Genomic DNA, 22,312 nt, shown 5'->3' on the forward strand with positions numbered 1-22,312 from the left:
GAAATCGCGTCACGCAAGAAGCTCGCAAGGAAAATCAAGTGCCCGGCGGAGGGTTTGAGGACAAAGTAGATGGGGGGTGACGGCCTTTTGTCGTACTTGCCTAGCTGGTGCGTGTAGTGGTGGCGCCCCGCCCACAGAAAAAGAGCGAGAGAGGTCAGTCAGACAGACATACAGACAAAGAAAACAGGCAATTACTTTTAGAGGACAGACGCAGAGGCAGCCGAATCTCTTCCACGTCTTCGCTTGCTCTTCCCCTCCCAATCCCAATCCCAATCCCATTCCCCACCCCAGCCCACCCCTTCAAGAACGCCTTTTGGTCAGTTCTACGTCTGGTACACTCTTGCCCTGGCAGCAGCTTCACTCGTTCGTGGTTCGTCTTTCCCCCCCCCCAGCCCACCCCACTTCGTTCGAGCTCTCCCTCCCCCTGTTTTCCCTGCAGGAACGGATCTCGGGGCGGACCTAGGGGATATGGGGCGGTTCCAACCCACCCCACTTCGTAGTCCCACTCACCCCGCCACTTCCTCCCTGGAGTACAACATCCGATCCCCAAACGACCCGCGGGTCGCCAGGTCCGAAACGGCGCCGCCCTCCGAAGCCACCAGCGCCTCCATAGGGAAGGACTGGTCGTCTGTGGCGTGCCAGTGCAGCACGTTGAGCTTGTTGGCGGCCATGGCGTCCAGAGTGGTGTGCAGGACGGAGAGCGGCAGGAAGTGGCGCGCGGTGTCCACAAGCAGGCCGCTGACAACAACAACAACAGCAGGGGGGAGGGCGCAAAAGGAGCAAAAAAGGGAAATACCGCATATAATGTACGTTGTGTAAAAATGAATAGGAATCTGCCAGGATAAACAAAGTCGAGAAAAACACACATGTCGATAGTTGCCAACAGAGCCGCCATGAACCCCCGAAAGGTGAGGGGTGGGAGACGAAGAGAGGAGACCCAGGTTGCTGGGGTGAGTGGGGTGAGACCGCATGCCGAGTGTGTGCGGTGTGGCGGGTATAGGACGACACACGCTACGTGCGTACTCGACTTATTGACAATAACTATATGTATCATATATATATACATATAAATACGTAGGAATATGTTGGGAGGCAGCCTCTAGCCGAACCAGGAGAATGCGGAGGAAGTGGGGGAGGAGGTGGGGATGGGGGTATATGCAGGAAGCGATAGGGTGGGGGTCTGTGCGGGGGCCTCCCTCGCTGTGCAAGTCCGGATTTTATCGTCAGCGATAAAATCTTCCCCCGGAGAGTGGAGGGGAGGAGGGGGGAGGAGGGGGGTTGGGGCCCCCACCGGTGTGTGAAACGAGGCCAGTCGCTGATGTTGCCAGCTAGCAGCCACAACTGCGATGCACCGGCAGCAGCAGCAGCAGCTACTCCGCCGCTACCGCTGCTCCCCACCGGCCCCGGCCCCTCCAGCTGCTGCTGCGGCTGCTGCTGCTTCACGTGGTCGTACGACACCACCAGCTGCGCCAGGGTCTCCAAGGCATGTACGGCACCCACCTGCGCGCACGAAACCCCACACACGTATTCCATGACGACATTCATGACCCCACGTGCATGATGCTGCATGCTGCAACTTCTTCTCCCACATAGCGCACACGGGCCACATTCCCGACCCCCACCTCCACCATCACAACGGCCATTTAACCGCCCCTCGCGCCCCTCATGCACCACGACGTTACCGCCTGCTTCTTCTTCTCCTGCCCCACCACCACACCTTCCGCCTTCCCCCGACGGCGCCTCCCACCCCCCCTCCTTTCCTCTTCCCTCCCTGCCCCCTCCCTCCCCTCCCTCCCCTCCCTCCCCTCCCCCCCGCCCCCTCCCTTCCTTTCCTCCTCTTCCCTCCCTGCCCCCTCCTACCAGCACCACTACGTCCCCTACCTGCGTTGCTGCCTGAATGAGCACCTCGCCCCGAGTGCCCCGGGAGCCCCTGCCCGGGACCTGATGGGAACACAACACAACACAACCCAGACCAGTCCAGCCCAGACCAGTCCAGCCCGGGACCGGATGGGACCAGACACAAGACCCAATATGACAGGAAAAAGGGGGGGTAAGGCGAACTACTTGCGAATGGAGCAGTTTGGAAAAGGGGGAGGGAAAGTGAGGGAGGGAAGGGGGTTGCGCTCGTAACGAGAATTAACCGTGATCATAGATATGTGTAGGGAGGGGCACTAATTAACAGCCTCAGGAGGGACACTGACCAGGTCATGTGGTGGCGAAGGGCGGCCGACACGCACATAACGGCGCATGTAGCAAGTTCAACAGTAAATTGCCCGGTATATGCATGTATGTATGTGTGCATTTTTGAATGTATATATTTATGTATGTATGTGACTTAGATAACACTGTGGGGCCGCGAAGGCCGGGGACCCAAGCCGAAACAAAGCGCAAGGCTCGGGAGCACACACGGCACAAGTCACGGCTAGTCTTATGTCCGGCCGGCTCGGATTCACGCTGCCAACACACGATGCAACCACTCCGCAGCACCTCCCGTCTCCGGGGACGTATGCATGTAAGTCTGTACCTCTTCTATCTCTCCTGGCTCCTCCCCCCGGAGTACGAGGTGATTGCGGTGCTGGGCAATCCGTACCTGGATCTGGTACGACTCGTCCATCGCAGGGCCCAACTGAGCATCCTGATTGTCTACTTGCAGCACAATCTGGGGGGTGTGTGTGGAGGAGGGCGGGGGAGGGCGGCGGCGGGAGCGGGGGTTAGAGGCACGGACACGGACAGCGGCGTCAGTGGGGATGGGGAGCCGAGGAAAACCACCAAGCAGCACAAACTCAGGCCCCAAGCCCCACCTTGGGACCGGGGGAACTAGGAGTCGGGGACTGACCCTGGCAAAAACAGAGGTCGGGGACTGACCCTGGCAAAAACAAGGCAACGAGGAGGACCAGCAGGGGAAATATGGAGACCATGTAAAAACGTGACGCGCACGTTAGGGCGGGTGTGCTGGTGGGCGGGCGGGCGGGTGGATGGATAGGCGGGTAGGTGCAGGGGGAGACGGAATTCTCTGCCGTACCGCCGAAGCACCGAGCGGCTGTGGTCGACTTCATGGGTTTATGTTTCCCACGGGAACCGAAGATGGCTGGCTAATCCACACATCCATCCATCCATCCATCCATCCATCCATCCATATTTATCTATCCACCCTTGATCTTCCTCCGGTGGGCGCTTGCAGCGCGGCTGTGGGCTGTCTAGCTGACTGACTGACACAGGAGGTGAAACCATTATTATTATTGGGGACAGAGGCCGAGAGGACTGGATGTTTCCTTTGCCAGCAGCAGCTACTACGCCGCAGAAAGCAGCACGGTGCCGTACAACTGCCCTGGGCCAACACGAGACCCCCGGTATATCGCTTTCCCATGGCAGGATGTTCTGCTTCCTGTCCTGCTTCGAAGATGTGGTGTGGTGTGGTGTGGTATGGTGTGGTGTGGTGTGGTGTGGTATGGTGTGGTGTGGTGCGACGATTTGAATTCAACGTGTGTGGCGACGATGTTACGAATGTGGCTTGATGTGGGTTTCGGTGGAAGCGGCTGTTCTGTTCGTGTTTGAGGACGGGGGGTGGCTTGGTGGCCGTGGTGCGGCGCACGCACCGTCCGTACTGCCGACTCCCTTGATGCCGTCCACGCGCCAGAGACGGCGGCTTCACGGCTGCCTTGTAGGCGGTAGTCGCTGCGTGCCGCGTTGTGAGAGAACCTGCACCCGGGAGGACGTGTCGGAGGTCTTTGGGTGGCGGGGGCGGACTTTGACTTAAAGAGCGGAGGTTGTTATGAGGAAAAACCGTCATCAAAATAATCCGTACAATGTTGTACTGTTTAGTTTGGTGGCAGGATAGGTGTAATAAGTGAATTGCAGATTTGTTACGCTTATGGGCAACATTGATTTTGTAATTATTGGTGTACCTGTATGCTGCCCGACGTAGAACGTCGCCACAGGACGCTGGAAGGCAAGTTACGGAGATGTGTTCAAGGTCCAAGCGGACAAATTCGCCGGTCAGTACCTGAAATGAGCGCATAAACATTAATCTTTGAGCAGAGTAGAGTCAGCAAACTGGGGTCGGCAGTCTTTCAAAAAAGTCCCCACTCTCCCGACATGCCTCCCGGAGGGGTAGTCATGCATAGGCCAACTAATCATGCCACCACCGATCTACCTGACTCCGAGGCTGAGGCCAAATACCGGCAAAGGTTTTTAGGCTGGCGCTTGCAGTCACAACTCCTGCACAAAGCGCCACCAGCGCGAGGACCAACCCTGACATACGGCTCGTCCGCGGCAGCATTCCTATCCGAATATTTTCTTGGTTAACATGCGACACCGTGACGCTTAGATCATGCTATACTTTTATGGATATCCCTTCAATAAGCCCAGCTCTCCCAGTCATATCAGCTTCAGCTTTATTTTTTAGCGATGAAAATAAGCAACCAATCAATAAGTCATCAGCGCTAACGCAAGTGTGTGCCAAACCAAAATGCATTCAGCGGAATACTGTACGGACGACAGCTCTAACCGTGTCCTGTCGACCCCTATAGGACCCTGACGTATGTTGGCTAGCACAGAAGACCTGACCAAATCGTTAGGCGACTAACTCCTGTAATTTGCGGACCCCCTGTCGCGCGGGAATTGCACAATCATACGAAATTTTACCTTCAGTAGGGTAAAGATGCACGGCCTCGTTGTGCAGCGATCACTATGCAGAGTGTCTGGACGCGGAGTGGCGCCAAAGCGTGGCATCAAGCGCATAATGACCGTGCGGGCCACAACCGACGCCGCGACGCCCAAACCCAAGCCGAAAGCTCCACAGCAAATGCTGGTACGGCTTAACGGCAGTAATTCGTGTACCGAGTTGGTATTTAATCAAGTTTACCCACTTAGTGCGAGCCGACTGCACCCCGGGCATGGAATCGTTTCCCACTGGCGCGGAACATTTGCTACAAACTGCGTTGCCATGCCCAAAGCTAATCAACGTTTTGGATATTCCTGGAGCTGGTGCTTGGGGGAAGGGTGCATTTCCGCTCAACTGCACAGGACCGCGCATCGCGGGTACCGAGCGCTATGCCACACCTTTTTTAGCGGAATAACTTCCGGTGGGCACCAGCTTTGGGGCAGCACTCTTTAAGAACTGTTACATTCCTTTTCCCCTTTTGTGGACTGCCTTGGCTCCGCACTGCACCGCACAGCACAGCATAGCTTGTCTGTTACATCTCAACAGACATCCCCTTTTCCAGCTCGCCGAAGCCCACGTGGCCGCCACTACCTCTGCACACCCCTCCCTGGACCTCTTCTCTGCTGGAGTGCCCACATTCAATCAGCCGGACCATTCGATCAGCCTGCCCGCCCGGTGGCTCCCCCCCTCCGTTTTCCCTTGCTGCCCCAAAATAAGCCCCAGCCACCTCCCGCCACAGCTGCCGCTGCCGTACGGCCGGGAACCGCCGCCACTGCTCTGACCTTCTCCCTTTCCGTACTCGCCTCCCAACTCCTTGCCTCCGAAGAACATACCGGGGGAAAAATGGACGTCATAAAAACCAATGTAACAATAACAATCTCGCGAGGGCATCACTATGCATCATCCATTTTCATTCACAGATTGAGTATACACACATGCCAATACACACACACACACACGCGTATATCCCCCGGCCTCAACCCACCTACCCACCCTCTCGCCCGGGCCCCCCATCCTCTCGTCCTAGGTGTACTCCCCTCCCCACCCGCTCATCAAGCACTGGCTGGCCATTCTGCGGTCCGAGTACACCCCCTCGCCCATGTTCCGGTGTGTAGCTGTGTCCATGTCTGTCTGTATGTCCGTGTATGTCTACCTACTGGCAGTAGCACGACAGGGAATTTGTGGAAGGGTCGCGGAGGAGGGGGACGCCGTTTAGAAGGCTAGATTCATACACACGCACATCCGAGCCGTGTGTGAATTTACAATTTCTCCCCACGGGGGTTTGGGATCCCCGCTCCGGCCCGCCCCAGGAGGGGAGGGGCAAGGCGAAGAGCGGTACGAAGGTGTGAGCAGCAGCAGCAGCAGCAGTAGCAGCAGCAGCAGCAGAAGTAGCAGATGGACGCACTAGAGGGCTCTATGCTGTCCGCGGGGGTGTCGAGTCAGGGAATGGTGGGGGCGGAGGTGGGTGGGGTGCCTGAAACAACCCCTCAGCACCGCTGTCGCCTAGGAAATATTATATGAGCCCCAAACCCAAAACACCGGCCGCCCGCCTCCGTGTACCCCCGCGCGCGTGGGCATGTATGTATGTATTTGTGTATGTATGTATGTATGTATGTATGTCTCCCCAGTTCCGCGTGTTCCGAGCTGGGTCGCCTGCTTATCTACGAGGCCGTACGGGAGTTCCTGCCGACCATGGAGCAGCAGGTGCAGACGCCGCTGGGGGCGGTGGCGGATGCGACACTGGTTGACCCCTCCAGGCCTGTCAAGGTGAAGGGGGGAGCGAGGGGAAGCGAGGGGGGTGAGAGGGGTGAGAACGGGGGTTGAGAGGGGGACTGAAACTGAAACGTCATGGTCAGCGGCCATACTGAGGTGCGGGAGATGCGGTGCGGGGAGGGGGGAGGAAGGAGGGGGGTGAGGGGGAACCAAACTGCCTTGGTGCGAAACTGCAAGATTGTGCCATGCGTGTTGCGGGGGGTTGGAGAGGCTGGTGTGTGTGTCTTGAGTATGTGGGGGGGGGTGGCGCCGGGGAGGGGGCGGGTAGAGGCGTGGAGGGTTGGCTGCAGGTGACGTGCACAACAGAATGGCACTGCTCGGGAGCCGACCGACACCACCGCCATTCCCTCAACCCTCTTTGCAACTCCCACACCCTGGTGTGTCTCCCCTTCTTCCTCCCCTTCCTGAAACACACACATATATGTACACACGTACATGTATACATACATGCCGACGCACGCAGGTCATCCCCATCCTGCGGGCGGGTTTGGTCCTCCTGGAGCAGTCCAGCCAGGTGATCCCCTTCCAGGAAACCTACCACGTGGGGTATGTACGGGATCCCGCCACCCTCCAGGTACGTGTACGGCAGCTGTACGGTAAGGGGAGATGGCTTTTCTAAGGTTGCGTGGAAAAATACCCGGGGCTTCTGTGTGTGTGTGTGTGTGTATTACTTCATAACCATCCCCCATTCCTCTCACCCCCATTGTGCTTTCACCTCGCCTACCCGCACCCTCCTCTACCCCGTCTATTCGGTGAGTTATTCCCGACCTCTTTGGAGTTCACCCCCGGGGGATGGAGAGAGCCCCGTTTCCCCTCCTCCCTTCCCACCGCATCCACGTTTTCCTTTCTCCCCTCCCTCCCTTTCGAAGCGGGCTGCGTGCTGTTTGCATGTGTTTTCTTCCCCCTTCTCCCCCCCCCCAGGCTACCTCCTACCTCAACAAACTGCCCCCCCAGCTCTCCCCGGATGACCTCTTCCTCATCACCGACCCCATGCTGGCCACGGGGGGAACGATCGTCAAGGTGTGCGTGTATGTGCATATGTATGTATGTTTGTATGTGCATGTAAGGGCGGGAGGGGGACTGTGGTGTGTTGAAGGCGGGGTTTAATCCGTTGGGGGTTTTAAAAACCCTCACCCCCTGCGTCCCCTTCCCTTCCCCACCCCCACGTAATGGGGCTTTACTTTCGGAACCATGGGTCAGTGACGTCATCGCTTACAGTTTCGAAATTTGAACCCCCCCAACCACCTCTTCCCCAACCCCACCTCTTCCCCAACCCCCAACCACCTCGCCCCCAACCACCTCAGGTCGTTGACGACATCGTGTCCCGGGGGGGTCGGCCCGAGAACGTCCGCGTGGTGGCGGTGGTGGTGGCGCCGCCCGCCCTCAAGAAGCTGGCGGACAGGTACCCGGGACTGAAGGTGAGTGTGGGGAGGGAAGGAGCGGGGGTGGGGAGGGGAGGAGGGGGGTTGCTTCGTATATCTGAACTATGAAGGGCCGTAGCGGGTTGCTGTGTCCTGTGTGATACGGGGGGCCGGAAGGGAGAGCGGTTTCTTTTACCCCGGGGAGCCGCATGTGCACCCACACACATAACGATGCAGCACCCACACACATAACGATGCAGCAGCAGTGTCAAGAGGGGGGATTAGTTCTGTTATCTATTTTTGGAAGTTTGTTGTGTGTGCATGGAGGGGAAATGTGTTTTGTTGTGGGGGGGAGAAAGAGGGGGTTCAAAATGGATCTTGGGGGTGAAGAGTGAATTGCTGAGAAGCACGACATCACCCACAACTGCCATTTAGAAACCGCCACTCAGCACCGACAACCACTATGACCGGTAACCGTCATGTAACGACCTCCAACCGCCACGACATCCTAACTACTGCAGGTCTACACGGCAATGATTGACGAGCAAGTGGACGAGCGGGGCTACATAGTGCCGGGTTTGGGGGATGCCGGTGACCGAGCGTACGGCACTCCGCACCACTAAATGGGTGGGACGACGGAATGCGTGGGTTCTTTTTATTTGTAATCCACGAGCACGTTTACGGCACTATACGACATTTCTTTATCTTTGTATATTGTCGTACAGGTATCTCGGACTGGAGTCGATGGTTAGATGAGTACACAATCACCATTGCTTCCTCGCTGACAGAGAGACAGACAGACAGACCGGCGGACCGACAATGGGCGTGAAGCTGTACGGATAGAGGTGGTTGCCGGTTTCGTTCTTCCTGCTTGAATGGTGCTTTTGGTGGTGATGATGACCGGGCGCTTGATAGTGGGCTTGATTGAGTGGGTGTTGCAACATCGGGTTGCTGTGTGTGTGGGGGGGGGAGGGAGAGAGGTATGAATTGAAGTGAAGCCAAGTGAAGTGGGAAGGCGGTACGGCGGTGTGCAGCAGCATGCAGCCCCCTTCGGTGCGGCTAGATAGGGGTGCGGGCCATGGGGTTGAGGTGGGTTGGGGTTGGGGTAATGGGGCGGTTTCCATTCCTTGACACCTCCCAGGGGAACGAGATCCCTACCTCCCCCTTCCCCCTTCCCCCCTTTCCTACTGGTCAGTTCTACTTCTGGTTCACTCTTGCCCTGGCAGCAGCTTCACTCGTTCGGGGTTCGTCTTTCCCCCTTCCCTTCCTCCGGGCTCTATCACTGGGCTCTATCCAGGACCCCTCCTGCCGGTGGGGGGGAGGGAGGAGGATCTCAAAACAGTGCGAGTACTTCACGGGTACCTTGGTGGTGTACGGAACACGTCATGTCTGGAGGGATTTGAACGAGGGGGGAAATGATGAGGGGCGGGGGGGAGAAGGGGGGGTATCGCGGGAAGCCAGATCCTGCAAGCCTCTCTTTAGCCTACCTGTACATGTGTGACACGGATGTTTAGGACTAGCGAACCACCACCCGGTGCGAGTGGAGTTTGTACCTGGGTGGCAGCTAACCCCCGTGGTGCGGGGGACGGAGGTGGGTTGGGGGTGTGAGGGGTGTTTCGGGCCATTTCTCGGAGGTATTGCGACAATAGCCATTTTTGCTTTGTAGTTGAGGTGATGGCGATGTTCCTGGAGCACCTAAGGGTCTTCCTGAGCTGGACTTATTGGTTGCCTGTTCTTCCATTGTGCACGTGCCTCTTTGAAAGCTTTGGCCTCCAGCGATGAAAAAACGGAAGTTGCGTGTCCGTTTGTATGTCCGTAGCGTGTCTTGGGCAGAGGCTGCTCCCGCACCGTGACAACGAAGAAGCATGGAGTTGATGGCTTCTGTAACTGCAGAGGCCATCATCACCATCATCATCATCATCATTGCGGTCATGAGAAGCCCCATAAGGGTTATTGCAGAAGGGGGAGAGGGGGTCGTGCCGCTTGGCAGAACACACGCATAGGCCATGGGGGGTCTTACCGGATGATGCTCTTGCACCCTTCATTTCCCACACACATTCTCCCTCCTGGCTCAGGACACGCGTCGAAGGGCCACCGCGTACTCTGCATCAAAAGAGAAAAATTCGCCCTGTGTCTTAACGGACCGCTTCCTTGATCCTGGAAGCAGCAGTTCACCAGCCCCTGTGGCCTCAGTGCCTTTTGTTTCAGCATCGCGGCCCAGGAAACCCAACTGACTCGAAAGCGGCATCGGAAGGAGGGTGAGGCTCTGCTGCTGCGCGGGACATCTTGACACCAGGAGAGCTTGCGCCGCAGCTGCATCAGCAAACGGAGCGGCAACGGAGCGGCCCCGCAGCAGTCGTGCGGGTGCGACTCAGGATGTGATGTGGGCCTGCTGATGGCTCGACGTGGCAGTCGTGCAGTGTGATCTGAGTTATGGGCGGTAGTGAGCTACCGGCTTGTCTAGATGTCATAGCTGCGTGTTGGACGTTTGAAACTGTGCCGGGTCGCGCGGAATGATGCACGTAGTTCCTATTTTCCATATTGGGGCCAAATATCCCACATATGTACAGAGCAAGGAAGGATACGCGGAGACGTGTACCCGAGCTATAGGGCGACTGGGGTTGAGCTGAGGGCGACTGGGGTCACTACGGTGCGGTATCTAAGACGACTAGGCGGAGCTGGGTCGGCCTGAGGCGACTTGACGGACCAGGCGATAAGCTGTGGCTCCTCAAAGAAATGTTAACCTGATGAAGACTTTTTCTCTTAGCCGTTTTACGCCTGTTCACCTCTTCTCCATTACTGCGGGCATCGCCTAAAGCACGCCGTGCAGGACTTTACTGGAGTTCCAGCTATAGTAGATCTTGCTTCGATGCGGGATGCAATAAAAATTCTTGGAGCGAGCCCTAAGTTTAACTACCCTGCTTGTGAAACATTTCGGTTACCAAATTTTTCATCCCTTGTAGCCCAGAACCTCCACCCGTAAAAACGGATAAGGTCCCCGAGAACCGTTTTCGGGCAATCTTCGCCAGAACAGGCTTACTTGGCGAGCTTTAGGCGAGCCCCTGCCTGCGGGGTGTGTGCAGCTCGTCCAACCTTGATTCTTGCTATAAAGCTACTATGTTTAATACATGAATTACTTTTCCATTACCTGGTTGAGTCCTCATGCCTCAAGTTATGACTTCTCCTGCACGGCCTGTCAACTGTATACAGCTTGGCAGACTCAACCTAAATTTAAACATTTTAAACGATAGTAGGGATAATTTTAATCTTGCGCCTACTGTAAGGGATTTGTGTTCGTTACCGAGTACGTATGGTTTGGCTTTGATCGGTACGACTCTGTGTCGTGCAAGGCTTTGCCAGACTATTTAAGGCATTCCTACACCATTATTTGTAAGCTTAGTATTCTTCTCTTCCTTGTCTCTCAGTCAGCGTTTGATGTCGGGCTCTGCAGATCGGGCAAGTTAGGTACTAATGCTTCCTCCAGTCGCCAACTGGAGCCAGTTCCTTTCATATGGTATCGAGTTATGGTTCAATCCTGCCTCGGTCCGTATTGGAGCTGTTTTCCCATCGTCACTGTGTGATTGCTGGGCATTATGAACATCCCATGGAACGCACAGCATGCGTCTCATGCAAGCCACAGGCATGGCACGGGCACGGCAAGCTGGACTCTGTGATGCATACACTCATCTTATACAATGTAATTTTTAAACGCTTTTATTTATAAATATTCCTCGCTTGGACGTAGGGTTGCTCAAAGCTTTTCTAGTTGTGCTAAGGTTGCAACGTAGCATGGTGCCAAAGGCAGACGGTGACAGTAATGGAAGCATGGACAGTGAAAAGGACGAGGATGATGCACACGAGGTTGACGACCTTGACATGGAGCGTCGGAGAATGTGAGCACGAAAAATGTCGTCAATCTCAGTCGTCGGTTACTTAGGTTTCGCCTGTGCCCAATTCGATCTCTCCCTCCACTCTATGAATTTCGTCGTGCAGTATGGCCCGAAATCGCGCGAAGCTCATCGCGTTGGGCATCTCCGTGGGCGTCATGGAGCTTCAGGACCTGGCAAAGAAGTGCGCGTGAGTGGGGTCTTGAAGCTTGAGCAGATTGAGGGTGCAGAAAAGGAATACCTGGGCATGAAACGTTTCAACATCTGTGCTGATATCCCGCAATCAGCCACGCGAGGAGAGCTCGGTGGTCCCGAGTTGCGTTCTCTTGGGGTAAGCAGGGTAGCAGCAGAGGTTAGCCCCGCTTGAACCCCTCAAGTCATTCTACGACCTTCAATCGACCCTACAGCCTTTGACTCATGTCGTGCTTTCTGGCAGCTGCGACAAGGATTCACCTCCACAGCTTTCACTCTTGTCACCTCCCCTCTCACCTTTCCTCACCCACGGCTTGCATGTTGGTCCTCCTCCCTTTTCCCCTTTAACCCATGCCGGCAATTCAACCCATGTATATCGTCAAAACGGCACGCAGGTCAGCTCACGCACGGCCGCGGCCCAGCAAGCCCAAGGCGGACCGTCACCAGCCCACCGAGCCGACGCGGCGGTGGGTTGGCCGTGGGGGCCTTGAAGCCCCCAGTCCTTAAGACTCTTTTGAGGGAAGCTAGTCCTAGTGAATCTTACCTCCCCTCACAGTGCTAGTGCTAGCGATTGTGCTGAGCTGTGTGTGTGTGTGTGTGTGAGAGAGAGAGAGAGAGAGAGAGAGAGAGAGAGAGAGAGAGGATGTTGAGCATAGCAAGTGCCGAATGGCAAGTGCCGAATGGCAAGTAATAACTCCCAATCGGCAAGCCAGATCCCAGGGTTTTAAGGACCCCAGCCGGCGCCACTGTCATGTTTTTGCCCATTATTAACGACTTTTGAATTTTTGTTTGTCTATTTCTTTCCATTATCCGCCCTGTGTTACCGGTGGCGCTGTTCAGCCAGTAATGGTGGAGGGGTTGGAGGAGGGGGTGGGGTGAAGGGTTCTTTGTACTGCTTCAAGGGAGGAGAGCGGCCCCTGCCTGCCAACGAACCCAAGGTGCTCCACAAGTCCCCCAAATTCTGTCCTCCCCAACTGCCCCTTCCCGGGTCGTCGCCAAACAGGTCCACCCGCCTGGCTACAACTGGAACCATTGCGGGTGCGGGTGCGGGTGCAGGTGCTAGCGGTGGCCAAGAAGCGGCTACTGTGAATGAGCCTCTGCTACAGCTCGGGGAGCATGGCGAGGCGGAGGTGCAAGGGAGGGGCCACGCGGGGACCTCAGCCAGGTCGCGAGGGGGTCCTGGGGGGGGGGCGGGGAGGGAGGGGGCGGCGGTGGAGGGGGAGGAGGAGGGAGAGGCAGCAGCAGCAACAACCGGACTATCAGAGGAAGAGATTGCGGCCAAGGTGAGTTGGGGAGTAGGTGTGGGTGGGTTGGTGTGGTGTCGGGGGTGCGGTGGGTATGATGGGGGAGGGCTCTGGATATGGTGGTGGAGGGTCTTCTTCTCCTCGGAAAGCGCCCACGTCGTCTCCCCCACCTTCTCGCCCTCAGTCCCTTCTTTCCACTCCATCTCTCCTCGTTGCCTTGCCTCCCACTCCCACTCCTCCTCCTTTATCCTTTTCCCCCCTCCTTTTTCCTTTCCCCCTTTTTTCATTTACGCAGCTCCTCCCTCGCTGCCCACTGCGCACTGCCCACTGCCCACCCCTCACTACCTCTTCATCCCCTCAGGCGGAGCAGCTGCGGCAGCGGGAGGCCTCCCGCCTTCGTGAGCTGGAGCTGGAGGGGCTGGTGGACTTCTCCCCTGAGGCCGCTGTGTTCGTGGTGATCGGCTCCACCGGCAGCCACTACACGGTGCGGCTGAGTGACGCCAAACGCAGCTGCCAGTGCATGGACCACCGGGTCCGCCACCGGGACTGCAAACACATACGACTCATCCTGGGCAAGCTGCTGGTAAGGTTTTGGATTGGGTCGGCTTCAGGGTCGGCTTGGGTCAGAGATCAGGTTGGATTGGGAAGGGTGGGGGCGGCACTTGGTGGCAGAGTGTATGTGTCTGTGTCTGTGTGTGTGGGGAGGAGGGGGGGAGGGGGGGGGGAGAGAGAGATCGTGCGGTCTGTAGGGGGGTATGGTGGAAAGATTGGTGTGAAACCCGCATTTGTCCGTCTATCCGTTTATCGGTACGTTATCTCGACGGACGGACAGACAGACGAACACGATGGGATTCGCCAAAGGATGGGTGAACAGACGCGAACAGAGTGGACCGTCTGCGCAATAAGTCTCTATTTGTGTGTGTTAAGGTGTGTGTTAAGGTGTGTGTGTGTGTGTGTGTGTGTGTCTGTGTGTGTCTGCCCCGCACCACCTGGCCGCGGATATGAACCTCCGAAACCAAAAGCCTTTCACATATCGACGTGGCCGCGTGGGCATCCTCCTGAATCCATTCCCCCCTCCCCTTCCCCCACGGGGCTCTCCTCCTACACGGTGTGCCGCGCCCCTCTCTCTCTCCCTCACTACCCCTCATGCCCACCCCCCCCACTGCTGTTGCTGCTGATTGCGGCTGTGGCTGCCGCTGTCGTTTGGTAACCTCGGGAGCTAGATTGAAGACGATCCCTCTCAGTGGTACCAGGTGAGGTGCGCCATGTGTCCAGGGCTCCAGCCCCCACATGCCCATTTCCATGTCCATGCCTTGTGTCCATTATTGTTTATTAAGTCCAGGATTGCAGGATGAGGCAACGTTATGCGTAGCTGAGTCGCTGTGTGGGCCAAAAATACCTTTGGGTTTTATAGATACAGATACGTGCACGGCAAGCTGTGTCGAACAGGTGGAAACCGAAGGTAGAAATGGGAGGTGCATGATGCAGGTGTCGTCTCTCACTTCGGGTGGCCAGATGGCCAGATGGTCAGATGGTCAGATGGTCCGACCAACAGGGAAAAAGGTCCCTCAGCAAGGCTCGGTCTCGGTCTGTCTGCATCCAGTCGGGGGGGTTTGCAATGTCACACTGTTGGCGTGCTGCTCGTGTTGTTGTTTTGTGCGCCTTGACGCTTGATGTTGACACCTGACAGCTACCCGGAGTCCAGGGAGGCGCCTCCCCCGTTCCCCGGTACGTCAGCGGCCCCCGAACCAACCCAACCCAACCCAACCCGTTCCTGACCTCTCCCCCCGATGCCAAGCCCAGGCTGTGCAGCGGTGCTTCCGATCTGCAACAGCGGCAGCAGCGGCGACAGAGGAGGAGGAGGTCGACTTGGCTGAGAGACCATCATCAGTTTCCCCACCATCCGCAACCACCACGGCCACGACGACTGAAGCCGCTGCAAAGCCCACCAAAGGACGGCCCTCGAAGACGACCTCCTCGATGAACAAGAAGAGGAAAGACAGGAAAGAAAAAAATGCCGCCGCGCACACGACCCATGGCCCCCGGGATGCAGCTACTTCCGCTGCCAATGACGCGAACGTAGCCACCATGACTGCCAGCGCTGAGCCACCGGTAGGGCCGGCAGCGGCATCGCCGGCGCCACCCTCCGCTGCCGTTGCCGCCGCCACCGAGCCGCCGGAGGACGGTACGGTCACACGGGGGGTGGGAAAGCGCTCCAGTGGGAGTGATGGTGATGGTGATGGTGATGGTGATGGCGGCGCTGCCGGCTTGCAAGGTGTGAAGCGGATCCGCCGTGAGGAGCCAGTTACCGCGGCTGGGCCAGTTGCCGGCGGCACAGCTAGGCGGGGGGAAGAGTAGCATCATCACCAGAGGTGACGGCGACGGCGCAGAGAGGCCATCTCCCCACCGTCTCCGGCCCCCCCCCCACGCACACCGACGGGGGAAGGGTAGTTAAGTGAAGAGGCCGACTAACCCCGGCTGTGAAGCGTTGTGAGCTGTTGAGTTGTGGTGGGGGGGATGTTGGAGGGGATGTGGGGCCCTGGATGCGGAGGACGACGAGGAGGTGCGGGACTCGTAGGTCGGGGGGGGGGTGATTGGGACGGTGGGCGGTGCATGGGGTGCATGAGAAAGGCAACTCGGCTACCTTCCCGCCCAGAAGCTTCTGAGGGATTTTCTGAGGGATTTTCGAGGGACGTTTGAGGATATGGATCGTTGAGGATATGTTGGCCATGATTAGCCTGGAGCGCGAACAGGGTCATGGCGGGGGGGGGGGGAGGAGGAGGAGCGTGTTGCGGGTGGGTCAGGTGTTTGTGTGCGTGTGTTTCTGTTGCTTACCTTGGGATTGCTGTCGGGGCTTGCTCAGTATGCTGTGATTGCGTGCGGGGCTTTGTTCGTGAGCCGCTGTGCTGTGCTGTGGGTATGTGAATCAGCAGGTGGCTGTTTCTTGATCTTCTTGGGAGCCCCACCCCTCCCGGGAGGGGTAGGGGGACGGGTAGAGGGAAGCTGTCGTAAGAACGGATTCCGTTGTTGTTGTTGTACCTGTTGGTGGTTATGGTGGTGGTGCTTTCTGGGGTTGTGTGGCGTTAACAGTTGGTAGCAGGGTTGGTTGTACGGCAGTGACGAAACTGCGGCGGCGACCGTTGGACGACACGTGGCAAGAGAGGGTGGTCACCGCCGGAATGTCATGCGGCCTCAGGAGGAGGAGGAGGGTTGGAGGAGGAGGGTTGGAGGAGGAGGAGGAAGGGGGGTGGCCATGTCGCGTTCCCCTCCTCTTCCTCCTTATGCAAGTCTATCAGGGGCTGGGTGGATGGGGGATAAAGTAGGGCCGCGATGTTGTCTGAACCTCGCCAGAGGGGTCCTCATCCAGCAGCATGGCCTTGGTGGCGGAAGCCCGGGGGCCGGAGGGAAAGAGATTCAGGCGCTCTGAATCACTGGGGACCTTTCGACCTCTTACAGAATCGCCGCCCCTCTACGAGACAATGATATCACAAGAGATGCGACGTTGACCTCGCCTTGTAGCGCATCACATCCTACATCATCTTCTTCATCGTCCTCTACTCCCTGCAAGGTTCAACTTCAGAGAGGCATTACTCTACCTGGGTAGCTTGTGGCCGGTAGCTTGGCAGAAGTTATGAGGGCCCAATGCGGGACGAAAGAGGCCGTTGCCGTGGACGGTTCACGAGTTCTAATGTTTCTGGCTGCTGCTATCGCTGCTGCGGCTGCGGCTGCTGCTGCCGCACGGGTCCGATTAGCCAGCCAGGCAGGCAGCTGCTACCCGGCCCAGAAGGCTCTGTCAGCCCATACTCCTCAAAGTATGCGGCGCCCTTTTGCCTCTGCCCCTGCTCCCCTCGGCATCCGCGGTCCTCAGGAGCCGCCTGGACAGCAGGTGGATTCCTTTGTTCGCATGTATAAACGGGGGTATGTGTGGATGTATGTATGTATGCACCTATCTGCTATGCCAGGTTCTTTGCGCAGGTGTTCCCCCCCCCCTCACCCATCACCCACGGAACGCGTTGCAGGGGCTGTTTGCCGTTTCCAGCTGCCGCATCACCCACCACCTACTACCCACCACCTCGTCCGTGTGTTCCCACACTGGTTGGGCCGCGGGGGCCCCCCACCAACCCAAAACCAACACACACCACACATCCTAACTCCTGCCCCCCCGTCCTTTTGCCCCTCCGTCCGAGTTTCATCCTGCGGTCCTTGCTTTCATTGCTAGGCATTGCTAGATATTGCTAGGCATTAGGTGCTGCTCTCAGATTTCTGATAGCCAATGATAACCAATCTACCCTTGTACTTTAGAAAGAGGAGGGGCCCCGGAAGGGTTGGGGAGGAGGCCCTTCAGCGCGCTCGACGCTTCGTTCGTACGGCTCCATGGCTACCTCCTCTCCCAGGACAACACCCATTACCGCGTGCGTGTGTGTGTGCGTGTGTGTGGGGGGGGGAGATGTTACGCGGCAGAGGGGGTGGTGGCACCGACGCCCTGATGATGCGGACCCCATGATGCGGACGCAGCCGTCAGCTCGCGGGTTACCCGCTTTACCCAGATACAAATGTGCATATATCCCACCAGCCCCGCCGACCACACCGCTCTCTCTTCACCGCGCCAACATCCTTCAGCCAAGCACCCTTCCGCCGCTGCCGCTGCCGCCACTGCCGCCGCCACCATTAATGATACCATTTTTATTCCCTCCGCTGACGCCTGTCCACCCAACGGGCCAGCTGCACCGCTGAGAGTGCCGTACGAAGTCCTGGTACTGCTCCATTCGTACGTCCCCCTTCCCCTCGAGCCGGTTCGCCGCGTGACTCGAGGCGCCGAACCAGGGTGACGGCACCGGCGGCGGCGGCGGCGGCGCTAGCGCATGAGCTCGGTGCTCCTCGTCGCTGAACGGGTAGCCGCTGTGTCGGTGTAACGGCGATGAGCGCACTGGTGGGCGTGTCAGGTTGTTGCTGTTGTTGAGACAGGCAGTATCACCGCTACCACCACCATCACCGCTAGGAAATGCAACAGCAGCAGCAGCAGCAGCACCCCGACAGCTGCTGCCGCCGCCGACCCCATCACAGCAACCACCGAAGAAGGATCCCCTCCCCGCGGGAGCTGGTTGTAGCGGCGGCGGTGGCGGCGGTGTCACCGCCGTCGGCCGCAGCACCGGCGCTGGCGCGCTGCCAAGGTGATAAGTACGGTAGCCCGAAGAAGCTGCTTGGCGAAAGGTAGCCAGCACGGGCCCTGCGGTCTCCGGAGACAGCTGCCCCAGGCGGGTGCCGCCAGGGCGCGCCAGTGGCGGCGGCGGCGGCGGCGGGCTGCTGGCAAGCGCTGCTGAACCTTCCTGAGAGCCAGACGTCGCCGTGATTGCTACTGCCCCTGCCGCCGTTGACCTAGCGGAAGGCGCATCCTGAGGCCTGGCCATCGCTACCCCTGTAACAGCAGGCGCGGCGGCGGCGGCGGCGGCGGCGGCGCCGCGGCTCAGGTATACTCCTGGCGCCGCCGCCGTCGTTGTGCCCGCGGGCACCGGCCGGCTTCCCAGGTGAGATTTCCAGCGGGCCGTATCAGCAGCAGCTGCCGCCGCTGCGTCCATGAAGGCGCGCTCCAGAGCGGCCGCTGCCTCGGCCGGCAGGTGCTGCAGCCCCGGCAGCGACAGCGGTACTACTGCTGTTGGAGCTGCTGCTGGCGCTGCTACTGCCGGGGCGTCATCAGCCTGGGCGGCAGCGAACGGTACGGCACTGGGCGTCATCGTCGTCGTCGTCGTCGTGAGGACTTGGCAGTTCGTTGGCGGCGATGTTGTGTCACGTGTCCAGGAGGAGGAGGGGGGAAAGGCTGAGGCGACACGGACCGCTGCCATTGCGCCGGCGGCGGCGGCGGTGGCGACGGCGGCGCCGGTGGCGGAGGAGGTGGGGGCTAAGAAATCTTGCCTGCCGGCCGCCACTGCAGCCGCTTGCAGCGCTACAGCCCGCCGCCGCGCCGCCCTCCGAGCCCTGTCGGCCTGTTGCGGCGACAGCACCTTGCTTGCCGCCGCCACATCTCCTTCTTCCACTCCGAGCCGCCCTACTGCTGGTGCTACTGCTGGTGCTACTGCCACTATTGCGTCGGTAAGGGTACCGGGTTTAGCTGTAACAATAGCAGTAGCTGCGGCTGTAGCTGTGGCAGTTGCGGCAGCAGCTGCAGCCAACACGCCGGTGCCCTCCATAAACTCGAGGGAAGTCTTAGGTTGGTTCGCCGGCAGGCCGGCTTGGGCAAAACGCGGCGCGGCGACGGCGCCGCCGTCAACGACATCGCCACTCGACGGGCGCAGTGGACGTGATTCCAGCAGCGGCAACACGGAATCCAAACCCGGGTATAAATTTGGATTCCGCGGATCTTCAATACTCGCGCCTTCACTCAGGAGGCCACCAACGTCGCCGCCGCTATCACCTCCCTCATCTCGCCGCGCTACAGCTGAAAATGACCTGCTGCCGCCACCGCCACTGTCTCCGCCGCTGTTTCCGCCGGTGCCGCCACCGCCACTGTCTCCGCCGCTGTCTCCACCACCGCACGCAAGAGTAATCGATGGACAAGCTTCCCCCCCGGCTACAGCACTCGTCGTCGGCGCTACAACCTCCGATGTGGTTACCGCCGCCGCCCTGGACCCAGCGGCTGCGCCGCCCAAGCTTCGTGCTGCTTGCTCCGCCGCCCTGGCGTATGGGCTCTGCATCTCCGGTACCGCCGCCAACGACCTTGCATCCGACTCCACCTCCGCCACCGCCACCGTCGCCGTCGCTGCCGCCGCCCTGGCGTCCAGCAGTCCCCATCGGGCCGCGGGAGGATGCCGCTGCGGCGGCCACAAGAGATAGTCATCCGGACGCCGCAGTTGCTGCTGCTGGGAACGGCGCGACGTCAGCGGCGCCGGTTGGCGCACAGCCGGAATCCACAGACCCGAGGGTCTCTGCTGCCGATCTCCTCTCCGCACCGAACCGGCTCCGGGCAGTTTTTCATTTGATCCGTTGTTTGCCGCATCATTACAGGGCCGTAAGCGATTGCAGTTATCTGCTGCCGCCGTCGCCGTAGTAAGCGGCAGCGGCGGCAGCAGCAATTCCGCAAGGCCCGGGCGCCGCCTGGGTGGCAGCCAGCTTAACGCCGCCGCCACCGCCGCTCGCGCCCTGCTAAGGAGGCTGTTGCTCTCACGTGTCCCGACCTTGGCGGCGGCGGCGGCGGCGGCGGCGCTACTGCCGACGGGGATGGCAGCCACAGCACCACCCTTTTCCTCGACGGTATGCCCAAACGCTGTATCCTTGCCGTCGTCGCCGTCGCCGCTGACGGGCGCACTGTCAACTCCATAAGCCATAGCGTCTGCCGTACAGTCCAAATACAATCTCAGGAGGTCAGTAACAGCGCCCGTGGCTGTGGCTGTAGCTGCGGGATACCCGCCCGGAGGGACTACAGCCTTTCCCGCTGCAGTACGACTGTGCTGCGATGATGACGGCGGCGGTGGTGGATGCTCGGAGCGCCTGTCGGCCGTACTGCAGAGTTGCAGCTGCCGGAATGGCAGGCTACAGACCAACGTGCCCTCCTGCAAACCAGCCCAGTTGGTGCACAGGAGATCAAGCAAGAGTTCCGCCGCCGCCGCCGCCGCTGCGCCCGCCGTGGGCTCATGCTCCTCCCCTCCGTTCGCTGCTCCTGGCGTTGCCGCCTCTACTGCCGTCGCCGTCGCCGCCGGCGGCATTCCGAATCCCATGTCGTCATCAGCGTCGCCGGCGCCGGCGGCGACCACAGCGATGAGTACGAACTCCCACAGCGCCGCTACGGCGGCTGGCGAGGTGCCCGTCCTGAGCGGGCGCAGCTGCACAACCTCCTCCGTCGCTGCCGCCGTCGTGCTCTCATCCATTGCCGCTGCACTGATCCCACTGCCGCTCAAAAGACGCCCCGCCTTGTCCGCGATGCCCGCGATGTGGGAGCTGGCGGCGGCGGTGGCGGTGGCTTCGCCGGCCACGACGAGGAAGAAACGTGGTTGGTTCTGAAGCTGACCCGCGGCCAAGGCTATGTCGACCGTGTGCGCCACCTCTCCCGCCGCCGCTGCCGCGGCTACCATTCCGTTCGCCTCCGTCACGTCTCTTACGACGGCGGCCAGCAGCAGGTCCTGCCGGTCGCGATGCGCCGCCGCATGCAGCGGCAGTAGGTTGGGCAGCTGGCGCAAGCCGCCGCGTGACAGCGGGAAGAAGGGAGAGGGCTCCCACCAACATAGCGATTCGGGGGCCGCGCTGTGGGCAATGACGCCACCGAACATGTCCACAAGCAGGTTGGCGCGCCGCTGCAGCGGCGGCGGTAATGGATCGCTGGTGGTTTCGGCGCCGCTGGCGGTGGCGCGACCGGCAGCTGCTCGTTGCCATACTGCATTGCGGAGTGCGGCTTCGTCCGTTGAGTACGATAGTCGCGGTGAAGGCGCTGCCGCAGGCCCTGTCACGGTCCCGCCGGCGTGCTCGGACGAGGTAGGGGATGGAGCTGTGGCTGCGGCAGCTGGGACAGCGGCTGCGTGACGAGCTGCCAGAGCTTTGATGGTATTCGGTTAAGGAGCGTTGCACGGCGAAGCATCGGGCATAGGAAATAATGTTAACCACGGTCAGCTATTCCGTTGATTCCATATGGTGATTTCTACGCACCCTAATTCCTACGTTCCGCGTATTGTCGTTCATTCCAGGTGCTTATGCGATGTAATGGACAAGGTTATGAAGCGTTTCTGGCACTCATAAAGACATATTTACCTTCATCATCGAGGATAGGATATATAACCTCATGCCACGGGTCCAGGAGTTTCTTCTTGAGCTCTGACAACGATGAGTACTGTGCTGTGCCCCAGCAGAACGCCTGGCCTTTCCGCTCCACAATTGTCAAATCATATGCATTTGGTATGGAATCCGCATCAGCTGCCTTCAACGCAAACTCTTTCGGGAATGGCGAGCTGCCTTGCGCAGCTGTCCACCACCACTTCATATCATAACCAACAGGGTCAAAGATAGGCTTTAAAAATGTTATCAGTAATCGAGGAAAAGCATATCACAGCTTCCACATGGTCGCGCGGTGGTGTGCAACCTCAGAGCATAAAGAGTGCTATAAGACAGATGCGTGACGGGCTCAAGTAGCGCACCCGTTACCAGATCGAATAAAAGCACCAGCATTTTGAGTATATAGAATATCGAAGACCAAGTGCTGTAGAATGCTCC

General features: G+C 59.0%; 4 protein-coding genes across 4 annotated transcripts in view; 2 read left to right on the forward strand and 2 right to left on the reverse strand.

Annotated features, from left to right (window-relative positions):
- The window catches only part of VOLCADRAFT_92180 (uncharacterized protein), a gene marked incomplete at both ends in the record, with an annotated part of 16,413 nt that extends 12,155 nt beyond the window's left edge, over positions 1 to 4,258 (reverse strand). The window contains 9 exons of the mRNA XM_002951593.1: positions 511 to 738; positions 1,292 to 1,341; positions 1,399 to 1,500; positions 1,882 to 1,941; positions 2,591 to 2,659; positions 2,802 to 2,952; positions 3,597 to 3,699; positions 3,906 to 3,942; positions 4,154 to 4,258. Of these exons, the coding sequence (XP_002951639.1) occupies positions 511 to 738; positions 1,292 to 1,341; positions 1,399 to 1,500; positions 1,882 to 1,941; positions 2,591 to 2,659; positions 2,802 to 2,952; positions 3,597 to 3,699; positions 3,906 to 3,942; positions 4,154 to 4,258 (905 nt within the window). The remainder of the gene's footprint in view (positions 1 to 510; positions 739 to 1,291; positions 1,342 to 1,398; positions 1,501 to 1,881; positions 1,942 to 2,590; positions 2,660 to 2,801; positions 2,953 to 3,596; positions 3,700 to 3,905; positions 3,943 to 4,153) is intronic.
- A 402-nt stretch (positions 4,259 to 4,660) lies between these two features.
- Positions 4,661 to 8,420, forward strand: VOLCADRAFT_92181 (uncharacterized protein; the record flags this gene model as incomplete). The annotated part of the gene is made up of 7 exons (XM_002951513.1): positions 4,661 to 4,810; positions 5,691 to 5,770; positions 6,292 to 6,430; positions 6,900 to 7,010; positions 7,358 to 7,456; positions 7,741 to 7,854; positions 8,319 to 8,420. 7 exons carry the CDS (start codon positions 4,661 to 4,663, stop codon positions 8,418 to 8,420), a joined length of 795 nt encoding a protein of 264 aa, XP_002951559.1.
- A 3,166-nt stretch (positions 8,421 to 11,586) lies between these two features.
- VOLCADRAFT_92182 (uncharacterized protein) lies at positions 11,587 to 13,618 on the forward strand (the record flags this gene model as incomplete). The annotated part of the gene is made up of 6 exons (XM_002951514.1): positions 11,587 to 11,690; positions 11,791 to 11,874; positions 12,272 to 12,343; positions 12,880 to 13,159; positions 13,482 to 13,541; positions 13,595 to 13,618. 6 exons carry the CDS (start codon positions 11,587 to 11,589, stop codon positions 13,616 to 13,618), a joined length of 624 nt encoding a protein of 207 aa, XP_002951560.1.
- Positions 13,619 to 14,688: 1,070 nt separating this feature from the next.
- Positions 14,689 to 22,082, reverse strand: VOLCADRAFT_92183 (uncharacterized protein; the record flags this gene model as incomplete). Its single annotated transcript, XM_002951594.1, has 10 exons — positions 14,689 to 14,713; positions 14,900 to 14,945; positions 15,021 to 15,458; positions 15,594 to 15,615; positions 15,765 to 15,858; positions 15,956 to 16,088; positions 16,259 to 16,311; positions 17,849 to 18,816; positions 19,729 to 21,548; positions 21,854 to 22,082. 10 exons carry the CDS (start codon positions 22,080 to 22,082, stop codon positions 14,689 to 14,691), a joined length of 3,828 nt encoding a protein of 1,275 aa, XP_002951640.1.
- Positions 22,083 to 22,312: the final 230 nt, after the last annotated feature.

Source organism: Volvox carteri (assembly GCF_000143455.1).
Source record: "Volvox carteri f. nagariensis unplaced genomic scaffold VOLCAscaffold_24, whole genome shotgun sequence".
NCBI lineage: Eukaryota > Viridiplantae > Chlorophyta > Chlorophyceae > Chlamydomonadales > Volvocaceae > Volvox > Volvox carteri.